Source organism: Prionailurus bengalensis, chromosome A2 (genome assembly GCF_016509475.1).
Source record: "Prionailurus bengalensis isolate Pbe53 chromosome A2, Fcat_Pben_1.1_paternal_pri, whole genome shotgun sequence".
In the NCBI taxonomy this organism is placed as follows: domain Eukaryota; kingdom Metazoa; phylum Chordata; class Mammalia; order Carnivora; family Felidae; genus Prionailurus; species Prionailurus bengalensis.
The window spans coordinates 17,478,384-17,492,652 of record NC_057348.1 but is presented as its reverse complement, the minus strand read 5'-3'; the positions used below and the strand labels follow the sequence as shown (position 1 = coordinate 17,492,652).

At 37.2% G+C, this 14,269-nt stretch overlaps 1 protein-coding gene across 1 annotated transcript in view; it reads left to right on the top strand.

The window, feature by feature from the left end:
- The window catches only part of MAP4 (microtubule associated protein 4), a 197,531-nt gene that overhangs the window by 119,678 nt on the left and 63,584 nt on the right, over positions 1-14,269 (top strand). Inside the window, 1 exon segment of the mRNA XM_043587292.1 lies at positions 10,943-11,065. Coding sequence (XP_043443227.1) covers positions 10,943-11,065 — 123 coding nt within the window.

The following is a 14,269-nucleotide window of genomic DNA, read 5'->3' as shown; positions in this document are numbered from 1 at the left end:
TGAAGAGCCTGTTTGCAGTTAGCCTAGTGGTTGCCGCCTTGGGTCTTTTTGCCTTGCTCAAGTTTCCATTGCTCAAGTCTGTTGCCTAAAAGCAGTCTCTACAAAAAAGACAGGGAACAAGTGTAGGCTAGGATGTGGAAGAAAAGGAACCCTTGTGTAGCCACTGTGGAAAACAGTATGGAAGTTCCTCAGAAGATTAAAAATAGAAATAGATCCAGTTATTCCGCTACTGGGTACTTACCCAAAGAAAAGAAAAACACTCATTTGAAAAGATATATGCATCCCTATGTTTATTGCAACATTATTTATGATAGCCAAGATATGTAAGTAACCCAGGTGTCCACTGATAGATGAATGGATAAAGAAGATGTGGTGTGTGTGTGTGTGTGTGTGTGTGTGTGTGTGTGTGTGTAAAACACTACTACTCAGCCATAAAAAAGAACAACAACAACAAAAAAGTTCCTCTGCTGTCCTGCCCACCACTCCCCTGCCGTGTATTCAGTAAACTTCTATCTCTTTTGTTCTACCTCAGGGGAATTCTTTCACCTCCCATGCTGTTGGCTTCCACCTAATCCTCACCCTGCATTTGGGGGCACCCATCAGATCGAGAGACCCCCCCCCCCAATCTAGACACCATACTTGCCAGTTGTGACAACATGGTTGGATCTAGAGGGTATTATACTAAGTGAAGTAAGTCAGAAATACAAATTACCATATGATTCCACTTGCATGTGGAATCTAAAAAACAAAATAAACATCAAGCAAACTCTTAAATACAGAGAACAGACTGGTGGTTGCCAGAGGGTAGGTGGGTTGGGGGGAAGGACAAAATAGGTGAATGGGATTAAGAGGTACAAATTTCCAGGTATATTGGGGCTCCTGGGTGACTCAGTTGGTTGAGCATCCTACTTTGGGTCGGGTCATGATCTCCCTGTTCACCGGTTCAAGCCCCATGTCAGGCTCTGTGCTGACAGCTCAGAGCCTGGAGCCTGCTTCAGGTTCTGTGTCTCTGTCTCTCTCTGTTCCCCCCATACTCACTCTCTGTCTCTCTCTCAAAAATAAATAAAAATGTTAAAAAATAAATAAGTCACAGAGATGAAAAGTACAGCAGAGGGAATATAGTCAACAATAATTGTAATAACATATGACAATACACAGTGACTACAGCTACCATAATGAGCAGTGAGTAATGTATGGAATTGTCAAATCAGTATGTGTACACCTGAAACTGGTAAACATTGATGTCACCTATACTTCAATAAAACAACAACAAACAACAACAACAAACAACAACAAAAAACAACAAAACCCCCTGAACAACAACAACAACAACAAAACCCCCTGAAATTATGGGTTTCTTTTTAACCAAAGGGTAAGCAGAATCGTTGGTCTTCTAAAATTTATTTTAGACACGATAGGCTCTTGTGTAAAATCTCCTGGGGTTCCTTATGCTTTCTCATACTAAATGTAAATCACTTTCCAAGCAATTTTATATATAGTGTGAATTTATTAACTTAAATAATCCAGTCCAGAATAAGGACCTTGTGATAATTTTGATAACAGCTTATTTATCAAATGCTGTTCTGTGTCATGCAGTGAGCTAGGCCTTTTGAAGAAATAAAGTAATAGAAACATAGTCTTTATTTTTCAAAGAAACATATTAATGGATTGGAGCAACAAGATTAATACATGTTAAGTAATGAATTATTTAAGTGATGAACATACTTAAAGGTTTAAGTATTTAAAAAGTAAAAAAAAAAAAAATTAGACTAATAAGGAAATATGTGTTCAGGGACTAAATTGTTTCCTAGGAACAATGAAGGTCGAAATTGCTAAGAGGAGGAGACTAAGCATTAAAGTTATGACAGAAGCTGTGTGGAAACGGACACCTGAGTCATGGCTCTGGGATGTGAGTCCAGCAGTGGGCAGAGGTTCATCTGATGAGCACAGGCACTGGGAGGGGTAGGAGAGAAGCATGGGCTTCGGCAGTGGCTGCGAGGGTCTGGCCTGTCTGGAGTGTGACTTTCCTGTTGAAGTAGTGGGGAATAGCCCTGCCATCGATTCATTTCAGCGGATGAGGAAGAGTGTTAGATTAGCATCCAACATTTATGTTATTCTGGGAGAAGCATTTGTCATGTTGAAGCCCTAAACAAATTGCCTTTATGAGCTTTGAAACAGTAGATGGTGGGTGCATCTTCTCTAATTCAGGAAGCAAGCCAAAGATGGAAGTTCTATGGAATATAAAAATATTAATAGCATGCTTTTTATTGTAATAAATATTGTAATAAAGAATAAATATCCTTTAGAGGTCATTACTAAGACCAAGAGAGACAAAAAAGCCGTCCCAAATTTCTACATTTAAGCTTTTGATCAGAGCAGGGTCATCCCTTTGTTTGCTTGCTTACTTGTTTGTTCTATTTTCCTCCCTCCTGCCTTCCCTTTCTGTTGTTTAAACTCTGCTATAGATTTATTAAAAGATTTAATAATAAATAAGGGGGGAGGAAAAATTATTCTGGAAAGTAGCCAAAGACCAGGGTTTGAGACTGTTGCTTATAGTACTATGGAGTCAGTTACAGATTGATTCTTAGCTTCAACTTCAGAGCATCAGAAAACTGTCTTCTCCTATCATTTTCTGGTTAATTTCTTTTTAATAATCCAGAGTGGAACTCTGTTGTTATATTTGTGCTTTTGTGATGTGAGAGGTAAGATAATGTATTATTTATATTTTTATTGATTTTAAGAAGTGTTTATCCAAATATTTGCCACCTTATCTTCTTCCCTCCTCCATATGCCACTTGTGAACCCCAAGGACATTGTGGGGTTTTTTTTTTTATTTATTATAATCTTTTTGGCTTAACAAATGTCCAAGTACTTCCATTTAACCAGTAACTTCTGAGTACTTGTATGTAAATTATATTTTACTAGATTTTTGAGGCATATAAAGATGAATGGATGTTAGAGGTCTCACAATTTAGAGTTAAAATGCATTTTAAAAATTGTGTATCACAACCTTTTTTTTTTTTTTTTAATTCTAAGTTAGTATAGTAGTCTGTGGCTCTGCAGGTCTTGAAGTCATGCCCAGAGTTAAGTGGCAGCCAGAGTTAGAGCCCGGATCTCCTCATTTCCAGTCCAGTTTTCTTTCTTTCTACTTTCGGTTTAGATTTCTTTTCTGTCCTTTGAAGAAACCTTCAGACTGTTATAGACAAATTATAGATTTCTTAAGTTTTTAGACATTTCCTCAATTTGTCTCCTAAGAACTAGGGACTGTACATTTATGTGTCTGTTGGCTGCCTACAGCTAGATTTTTTTTTTTTTTTAACATCTAAAGGCTTTTAGAATCCTACTTGGCTCATAAGTCCCTCTCTTGCTTTTCTGTCCTCCCCTTGTTCTATCTCTGCTTCACTCACTCACTCACTTACACTCTGCCTTTCTCCTTTGCCCTCTCTTTGGCTTCATTCTCAGGCAGGCTCTTTCAAAGTGGCAAAGAGGGCCACTGGCGGCCCAGTATGTCCTTGTGGCTCAAGATCCAAAATGTCAGGTCTGTGTATCAGATTTCTCCAGAGGACTTTTGGCCTGAATGAATGAGTCCCAAGTGTACCCCTTTGGTCAGTGAAGCAAAAACTCCATGATAGACCGCTGCACCAGGCCCATCTGGAAGGGAATAGAGTGGTTCCCCTTTAGGAGGGATACAGGCAGATAAACCTTGGGGTCTACTTTTTTGGCCTTTGATGTCCTAGCTATTCTCTAGCAAGTCCTTTGTGAAGAACTGTAGTCCTCCACAAGGTTTTTCTACTCAAATTGGTGTGCTCCTTATTTACCCATTCTTACCCATGGCCTCAACTCATATTTGGCTCTGCTGAATGTTTTCTCCACTTCTCCAGCACTGTGTAAAAACAAGTATGTAGTCTCTATAAAATTGGGCCTATAAGTCTGCTGAAATAGTGATGAATACATATTAAGTATTACAGGAAATTATAGAAAATTAAACCCCACAACTAACGCAGTTTGACTATAGTCAGCTGTGCAGAACTTCCTTGTGTTGAAATGCCATTTAAAGTTGGCTCTCTTAAAGCTAAAGGGTGGCAGAAAAGAGAAAGCATACGGGGTGGGGGGGTGGGGAGAGACCAAAAGGAGGAGGAGGTGCTTGGAGGAAATGGAGGTGATGCATTCAAACCTCTGGAGATGCTTAGACATGAATTTACCGGACCACATTACAGTACCGGGTGTTCTCGTCCCTGCTGCTTGTAGACTCCGTATCTGAACTGTATTGCTAAAATTTTTTCTTCTCCCTGGCCCCAAATTGTACCACAACAGGAGGCATTTAGTGAGAGTTGACCTTGGGAATAGCTATGTGTGGAATATCTATATTGTCCATTGTAAACATCACTGATGAAAGACGATTATGACAATCAGTTCCCATGTGAAAAAGGCACTGTGACAAACATTGCTTAAATTTTGGAAAAAATCTGTTTTGAAGAAGTGATGTTTCCTTTTCTTATAAGTTAGAGCAGAAGTTTCTTAGCTGCATGCAGGTCAGTGCCCATAACCACCAGAGAGAAACCACTCCTGCTAAAGGCTCTGGTTAACACACAGAACCCGGGAGCGTTAGCCGTTTACTGTGTTAACTCTCCATCCAGCAGATGAGTTTCTTAGGGATTACGTGTTTTATTTATGTAAGAAGAGTTTTAGTTAGAAAGTGGTAATTAAATATCTTATTTAAAATTCTAGTATGTTATCCACCTCCCATTCTTGTAGGCATGGGAAATCACTTAAAGTCCACATATTTATTATGTGTGAGTAAAAACATTTATAGAAAAAAAATCTTCAGATAGCCAAGATCCTCCCAGGAGATGTTCCTAAAGGACCATTTTAGAAAATGCAAATTGAGGCATGCCTGGGTGGCTCAGTTGGTTAAGTGTCCTACTCTTGATTTTGGCTCAGGTCTTGATCTCAAGGTCTGTGAGATCGGCCCTGCATCAGGCTCTGCCCTGACAGTGCGGAGTTTGCTTGGGATTCTTTCTCTCCCTCTCTCTCTGCCTCTTCCCCTACTCATTCTCTCTCTCTCTCTCCCTCCCCCCCCCCAATAAATTAGCTTAAAAAAAAAGAAAATGCAAATTTAGGTTAAGTGTGTTTGTTTTATTCTTCTTCTCTCCTTTTCCCCCCAAAGCACTTCATGTAGGTGAAATCAGATTTAAATGATTATATGAAACATGAAGATAAAGGGCAACCTTGAAGGGGAACATTTACACCTAGAGGCAGCCTAATGAGTTGGCTACTAATTGAAGAGGCATCGTGCCACTTCCACCCCCTGTTCGCCTTGAGGTTAGCAGTTGGTGTGTTAGCAGCCATAGAAATGTTTATAAGTACCTTGTAGCGGAGCCTTCTCCTTGCAGCCATGTCTTCCTTAGGTCTTAGTCTGTTTTCCAGAAGGAAGACAGTAGGGAAACTTTAAACTTTGGTATTGTGGCTACTCAGCCTTCCAAAACTTCTTTCTCATTGACTTTTATGCCCCTCTCAACAAAAGTTCATACCCCTAACAAGGAAGTATATACTAAAGTCACCCTAATCCATTTTTAGAATATTTTTATCACCCTCAGAATTCCCTTGGGCCCATTTATGCTCAATTCCCATTCCTACCTACAGTCTAGGCAACCACTATTCTATTTCCTGTCTTTATAGTTGTGCCTTTTCTAGAAAACTCATGTGAACAGAATCATAAAACATATAGTCTTTTGTGTCTTGCTTTTTCTCACAGATCACAATGCTTTTAAGGCTCATCTGTATTGTAGTGTTTATCAGTAGTTCATTCCCATTTATATAGCCAGCTGCATATTATTCCACTGTATGTATGCACCGTATTTTGTTTATCCATTCACTAGTTGATGAACATTGGGTTTCTGATTTTTAGCTATTATGAATAATGCAGCTGTCAACATTAATATACTGGTTTTTATATAGATATATGGTTTCATTTCTCTTTCAACCCAGGGTTGAAATTATTGGGTCATGGGGTAAGTGTGTGTTTAACATTTTAAGAAACATTTTAAGAAACTGTCAAAGTCTAGAAATAAACTCTTACATTTTCCAACAAGGGTGCTAAATAAATCAAGGGAGAAGAACACAGCAGTACCCCCTCATCCGTGGTTTTGCTTTCCATGGTTTCAGTTATCCATGGCTAGCGGCTTTATGGAAGCAGATGGTTCTCCTTCTGACAGATCAGGTCAGCAGTAGCCTAACATTGTGTCACAGTGTCTATGTCGTTCACCTTATTTCATTTCATCACAGGCATTTTGTCATCTTATATCATCACAGAAAGGGTGAACATAGTACACCAAAATATTTTGATAGACCACATTCCTATAACTTTTGTTTATAGTATATTGCTATAATTATTCTATTTCATTATTAGTTATTGTTAACCTCTTGGTGTGCCTGATTTATACATTACACTTTGTCATAGGGTATGTATGAATAGGAAAAATAGTAGTATATGTAGGGATCAGTACTGTTTGCAGTTTTGGGAGTCCATTGGGGTGTCTTGGAACATATCCTCCACCAGTAAGGGGGGACTGCTATAGTCTTTTCAGCAAACGGGGCCAGGACAATTGAATATCTATGTGCAAAAGAATGAAGTTGGCACCCCTACCTCTATTACCACATAAAAAAAAAAACAAACAAACAAACTCAAAGTGGATCGTAGACCTAAATATAAGAGGTAAAACTATAAATCTCCTACAAGAAAATCTAGGCATAGATCTTTATGACCTTGGATTAGTCAGTGGTTTCTTAGGGCTCCAAAGCACAAGTGACAAAAGAAAACCAGATAAATTGGACTTTGTCCAGGCACTTGGCTGGTTCAGTCGGAGTGGCACGTGACTCTTGATCTTGGTGTTGTAAATTCAAGTCCTATGTTGGGTGTAGAGATTACTTAAAAATGAAATCTTCAAAAAGAAAAATTGGATTTTATCTAAATTAAAATTTTTTTGTGCTAAGGATATCCTCAAGAAAATAAATCTTGGATGGATCTCAAGGGTGGAATGCTAAATGCAATAAATCAGAGAAAGACAAATACAATATGATTTCACTCATATGTGGAATTTAGGAAACAAAAGAACAAAGTAAAAAAGCAAAAAGCACACTCTTAAATACAGAGAACAGACTGGTGGTTGCCAGAGGAAAGGTGGGTGAGGAGATGGGTGAAATAGGTGAAGGCAATTAAAAGTACATTTACTGTGTTCCTCACAAAACTAAAAGTAGAACTACCCTATGACCCAGCAATTGCACTACTAGGCATTCATCCAAGGGATACAGGTGTGCTGTTTTGAAGGGACACCTGCACCCCCATGTTTATATAGCAGCACAATCAACAATTGCCAAAGTATGGAAAGAGCCCAAATGTCCATCGATGGATGAATGGATAAAGAAGATGTGGTATATATACATACAATGGAGTATTACTTGGCAATCAAAAAGAATGAAATCTTGCCATTTGCAACTATGTGGATGGAACTGGAGGGTATTATGCTGAGTGAAATTAGTCAGAGAAAGACAAAAATCATATGACTTCACTCATGAGGACTTTAAGAGATAAAACAGATGAACATAAGGGAAGGGAAACAAAAATAATATAAAAACAGGTAGGGGGACAAAACAGAAGAGACTCATAAATATGGAGAACAAACAGAGGGTTACTGGAGGGTTTGTGGGAGGGGGGGATGGGCTAAGTGGGTAAAGGGCACTGAGTCTACTCCTGAAATCATTGTTGCAATATATGCTAACTAATTTGGATGTAAATTAAAAAAAAATTTTTTTTAAAGTACATTTACTGTGGTGAGCACTGAGTAATGTATAGAATTGTTGAATCATTGTATTGTACACCTGAAGCTAATAAAACGTATGTTAACTATGCTTGAATTTAAAAAAGAAAGTGAATCTTGCATCTCAGTAATAATTTAAAAAACCCAAATAGCTCAATTAAAAAATGGGTAAATGGTTTGAATAGACATTTCTTTTTTTATGTTTATTTTTGAGAGAGATTTGCAAAATGTTAAGCATAAGAGTTGCTGTATGACCCAGAAATTCTGTAGAATTGGAAACATATGCAAAAACCTGTACCTAAATGTATATAGCAACGTTGTTTACAATAGCCAAAAAATGGAAACAATCAAATGTCAACAGATGAATTGATAAACTATGGTATATTCATACAATGGAGTATTATTTGGCCGTACAAAGCTGTGAAGTTTTGACACACGCCACAACGAGGATGAACCTTGGAAACAGTGTGCTTAGTGAAATAAGCCAGTCACAAAAGGCTGCATATTGTATGATTACATTTATGTGATATATCTAGAATAGGAAAATTCACAGAAACAGAAAGTAGATTCATGATTGCTAGGGGCTGGGGGAAAGTGGGAAAGGGGAATGGGTATAGGATTTTGGAGTTAATAAAAATGTTAAGTTAGATAGTGGTGGTAGTTATATAACTCAGTGAATATAGTAAAACCCACTGGATTCTACACTTTAAAAGGGTAAATTTAGGGGCTCCTGGGTGGCTTAGTCAGTTAAGCATCCGACTCGATTTCTGCTCAGGTCATGATCTCACGGTTTGTGAGTTCAAGCCATGCGTCTGCCTCTGCGTGGATAGTGTGGAGCCTGCTTGGAATTCTCTCTCTGTCCTTCTCTCTGTTCCTCCCCTACTTATGCTCTCTTTCTCTCAAAATAAATAAATAAAGCTTAAAAAACAATTTAGGGTAAATTTATTATCTCAGTTAAGCTGTTAATAAGAAAAGGAAGCCATCAGACTATTTTCTTTAAAAAAGTTTTTTTTTTTTTTTAATGTTTATTCATTTCTGAGAGACAGAATGTGAGCAGGGAAGGGGCAGAGAGAGAGGAGACACAGAATCTGAAACAAGCTCCAGGCTCTGAGCTGTCAGCACAGAGCCCGAGGCAGGACTTGAACTCACAAACAGCTAGATCATGTCATGACCTGAGCCGAAGTCGGACGCCTAAATGACTGAACCACCCAGGTGCCCCAGACTATTTTCTAAAGTATTTATTTAGTATTTACTTAAAGAATTTAACATTCCCTCCAGGAATGAAAGAAGCTTCCTTTTTCTCTATATCCTCACAAACTCCTGGTATCATCAGTCTTTTGGTTTAGCAGTTCTGTAGTGTAGTGGCATCTCATAGTGATGGCAGTTTGCATTTCCTTATTGACTAATGATGATGAGCTTTTTCTCGTGTGCAAATTACCCATTTGTGTATTTTCCTTGATGAAAATGTCTGTTGAAATCTTTTCCCCATTTAAAATTGAGTTGCTTGTGTTATAACTGTGTTGGAAGAGATTTTTTCCAAGTCTTAATTTTTTATCATTAGACTTAACAGACAAAGAATAACATCTTAATAAATATGATCAGAGCAAACAAAGTATAAGGGAAATTAAAGAAAAGTTTACACATTGTTCACAGCAAGTATAAACAAAACTAAGCAAAGAGTGAAGTCGCTTTTCCTCCCTATTAAATGCTTAAACACAGTTTTGAATCCACAGTATGTACCAATATTTAAGTTACTTATAAATATATTAAGTTTTTAATGTGATAAGTGAACTGTTTCTCTCATTAAAACTTAGCTAATGTAGATTATGTTGTAACAGATTTTGATCTCTTCTGAATACAGGTCCTTTATCAGATTCATCCATTTGCAAATATTTTCTCTCAGTTGGGGTTTCTCTTTTCATATTCTTAATCGTATCTTTGAAAAGCAAAAGTTTTACATTACCATGATGTCCAGTTCATCAGTATTTTTTTCTTTTTTGGATCCTACCTTTGATGACATGTCTAAGAAGTCTTTGTCTAATCCAGGGTCACAGAGATTTTTCTCCTAGTTTTCTTCTACAGGTTTTTAGTTTTACATGTTTATATTTAGGTCTTTAATCTATTTGGAGTTAGATTTTGCATGTGGTGTGAGGTAAGTGACCAACTGTTTCTGTATCACTGGTTGAAAAAAATTATCCTTTCCGCATTGAATTAATTCCCTTGGCACCTCTGTTAAAAACCAGTCATCCACAACTTAGGTTTCTTTCTGAACTCTGTTCTGCTCCATTTATCTAATGTGTGGTCCGTACAACACTGACTTGGTTATTGTACATATGTAAAAGTAACTTTTGAAATCAAGTAATGTAAGTCCTCCAATGTGCTTTTCTTCAAAATTGTTTTGGCTGTTTTGTGTTTTTATGTATTTCCATTCTGACATCTTCAAAAAATTTTGCTGACACTTTTAATTGCCTTGAATATAGTGGTCAGTTTGAGAATTACCATTTTAACAATATTGAGTTTTGCATTGATGAACGTAGTATGTCTCCGCATTTATTTAGATCTGACTTTTTTTTTTTTTAATTTTGGTGACTTGAAATGATTGCTGTTGACAGTCTTGTCCCAGTTGGTTTTTAAAGTTTATTTATTTTGAGAGAGCGCGCGCGCGCATGAGTGGAGGAGGGGCAGAGAGAAAAAGGGAGAGGGAGAATCCCAAGCAGGCTCTCCATTGTCAGCACAAAGCCTGATGCAGGGGTCAAACCCACAAACTGTGGGATCATGACCTGAGCCGAAATCAAGAGTTGGATGCTTAACCGATTGAGCCACCCAAGCCTCCCAGTTTTGTCCCAATTTTATACTTGTTCCTTTGTGGATGAAAATCACTAACCTTTTCATGTATCATAACCAGAAGTCATCCTATGATGTTTTTAACCTTATATAACAACCTGTGCTTCCAGCATCTTGATTGTTTTTCTGTCTTAATAAAGGGAAAAAAAATGGTCTTCAAATGCACTAGCTAGGTATGATTTTGTCCTATGGTACTAGCTCTAATGCTTGTAGAAACTCAATTCTAGTGGAAGGGAAGACAGTAGCATTTTATAACTTTTGTTTTGTGTTTCTGTTTGAAGGATCTCCAACTCCATTCCTTGACGAGAAAATGACCTTCCAAGGATATCAGAACATCCAGAACTGGCCAGAAAATACAAACTTCTGCTTCGAACCTGAACAGTTGGTGAATCCTACCCAGACTGGTAAGTGCAGGCTTGCCTGTGGCTGCTCAGTGTGAGCGGTGACATAAACATGAATAATTTACAGCCACTGCTCACATAGAACCCTTTAGCCTAAGTATAGCTTGTCAGGTACAACCAAAGTGTACTCATTTACCCTGAAAATTTAGTTGACCCTTTCTCCTCTTGATCCCTTCATCTGAGGCACACACCCCTCTAGATTTAAAGCCTGTTCTGAGTAACTTAACTGAAATTCATACTCATTGAAGACTAATGGTCAGTAGTACCTTAGAATCTAATTCTTCCAAAAGGAATTACTACAGTAATAATAGCACCATTTGTTGAATATCTGTGTTGTGCCTGGCACAGTGCTAGAGCCTTTCTATACATATTTTCTGTGTTTCTTTCCTAACTCTGCCAAGTACATATGATCCTCATTTGACAGAAGGGAAAACTAGGACTCATACCCCATTTTTTTTTTCTTCACCTTTTTAAAAAAAAATTATTTATTTATTTTGAGAGAGGAGGGGAGAGAGCACGTGAACAGGGGAGGGACAGAGAGAGAGAGAGAGAGTGAGAGAGAGAGAATCTCAAGCAGGCTCCACACTGTCAGTGCAGAGCCCAATGCGGAGCTAGAACTCACAAACCATGAGGTTATGACCTGAGCCGAAATTAGGCGTCGGACGCTTAACAAACTGAGCCACCCAGACGCCCCTCATACTTCATTTCTATAAAATCAAACTAATCTATAGAGACAGAAAGCATATGTGTAGTTGGCTAGAGCTGGAAATGGTGGCAGGAATGGATTGCAGAAGGACCTCAAAGTGATAGCATCATTGCCGCCACGCCAGGTTGAGAGCTGTTGTCTTGTTTGCACTTATATATGGCTTCTTTTTTGCCATCCAATTAATAAGGAGCTTATAACTGGTTCCAAATAATCTAGTACTTGATGTCCTATCCATTTTCCAATTATTGGCTAGGCTAGATATATAATTTTTCAAAACAGCTTTTTTTATTGAGATATAATTCACATACCATACAATTCACCCATTTAAAATGTATAGTTCAGTGGATTTTTAGTATTACCTCAAAAATAAACCCTGTGTTCTTTAAATATCACTCCCTATCTCCTTATCCACCCTGGCCCTAAGCAACCACTAGTCTCTTTCTGTCTCTCTAAATTTATCTATTCTGGACATTTTATGGAAATGGAATAATATATGGTCTTTTGTGACTAGCTTTCTCACTTAGCAAGTGTTCAAGGACTCGTGGTTTGTGGCATGGATCAGTACTCCATTCTTTCAGAGGACCTCATAATACTGCAATTGTATGGATATACTACATTTTGTTTATCTGTTCATCAGTTGATAAACATATAGGCAGTTTCCTTTTTTTTTCTTTACTGTTGTCAGTAATGCTGTTTTAAAAAGGGTTTTGTGTAGTAGACATATACTTAAATTTCTCTTGAGAGAAATACCTAGACTGGAATTGCTGATCATATGATAACTCAGTGTTTTATTTGAGGAATTGCCCAACTGTTTTCCAAAGCACCTGTACCATTTTTTATTCCCACCAGTAGTGGATTAGGTTTGTAATTCCTCCACATCCTTAAAAATGCTTGTTTTTCTTTTTCAAAAATTAGAGCTAACCTAGTTGGTATGAAATGGTATCTTGTTATGATTTTTGTTTGCATTTTTGTATTGGCTAATGGTGTTGATTATCTTTTTCACTTTTCGTGTGTTTGTTGGCTATTTATATATCTTCCTTAGAGAAATCCTCTGTCCCATTTTTAATTGGTTTGTCTTTTTGTTGTGTCCTGTACGAGTTCTTTATAAACTAGACCCTTATCAGATTTATGATTTGCAAATGCTTTCTCCCATTTTGTGGGTTGTCTTCTAATTTTCTTGATAGTGTCCTTTGATGCATAAAAGTTTTTGATTTTGAAGTCCAGTTTATCTTGTTTTTCTTTTGTTGCTCCTACTTTGATGTCATACCTAAGAGCCCATTGCCAAACTGAGGTCATGAACATTTACCCTTATGTTTTTCTCTAAAATTTTTATAATTTTTAGCTCTTGCATTAAGGTCTTCGGTCCACTGTAAATTGGTTTTTCTATATGGTGAGAGGTAGAGGTCCAAATTCATTATTTTTCATGTGGATATCCAGTTGTCCCGTCTCCAGTCTTTGGAAAGACTGTTCTTTCCCCATTGAATGGTCTTGGTATCCTTGTTGAAATCTGTTAACCATAGATACATAGTTTTGTTTATCAACTCTTAGTTCTGTTCTATTGATCTATACGTGTGTCCTTAAGCCAGCACTATACTGTCATGATTACTGTTGCTTTGTGGTAAGTTTTGCAGTTGGGAAGTGTAGATTTTCCTACTTTGTTTTTTCTGACGATTATTTTGGTTGTTCTGGGTCCTTTGCATTTCATATGAATTTTAGAATCAGCTTGTCAATTTCTATAAAGAAATCAGCTGGGATTCTGTTAGGAATTGCATTAAATCTATAGATCAAATTGAGGAGTTTTGCCATCTTAACAATATTATCTTCAAATCCATAAACATAGAATGTTTTTCCGTTTATTTATATCTTATTCCTTCACCAATATTTTGTAGTTTTTAGAGCGTAAATTTTATACTCCCTTTTGTAAAATTTATTCCTAGTATTTTATTCTTTTTAATGCTGTGAATGGAATTATTTTCTTAATTTCATTTTCGGATTGTTCATTGGAAGGATGTAGATACACGAGTGATTTTTGTATATTGATCTTGTATCTTCCAGCCTTGCTGAACTCATTAGTTCTAATAGTTTTTTAGTGGATTCCTTAGGATTTTCCATATGTAAGATCATGTCATTTACAAATACAGTTTTAGTTCCTCGTTTCCAATCTGGATGGCTTTTATTTCTTTTTTTGGCTTAATTTTCCTGGCCAGAGTCTTTAATACAATGATAACTAGAAGTAGTGAGAGCAGACATCCTTATTTTGTTACTAGTCTTAGAGGGAAAGCATCTAGTCTTTTGCCATTTTTTAAGTATGGTGTCAGTGGTGGGTGTTTTATAGATGCCATTTATTAGATTAAGGAAAATGCCTTCTATTCCTAATTTGTCAAGTGTTTGATTTATCATGAAAGGGTGTTGGGTTTTGTCAAGTGATTTTTCTACACCTATTGAAATGATCGTGTGGTTTTATTATTATTTTAAGTTTATTTATTTATCTATTTATTTTT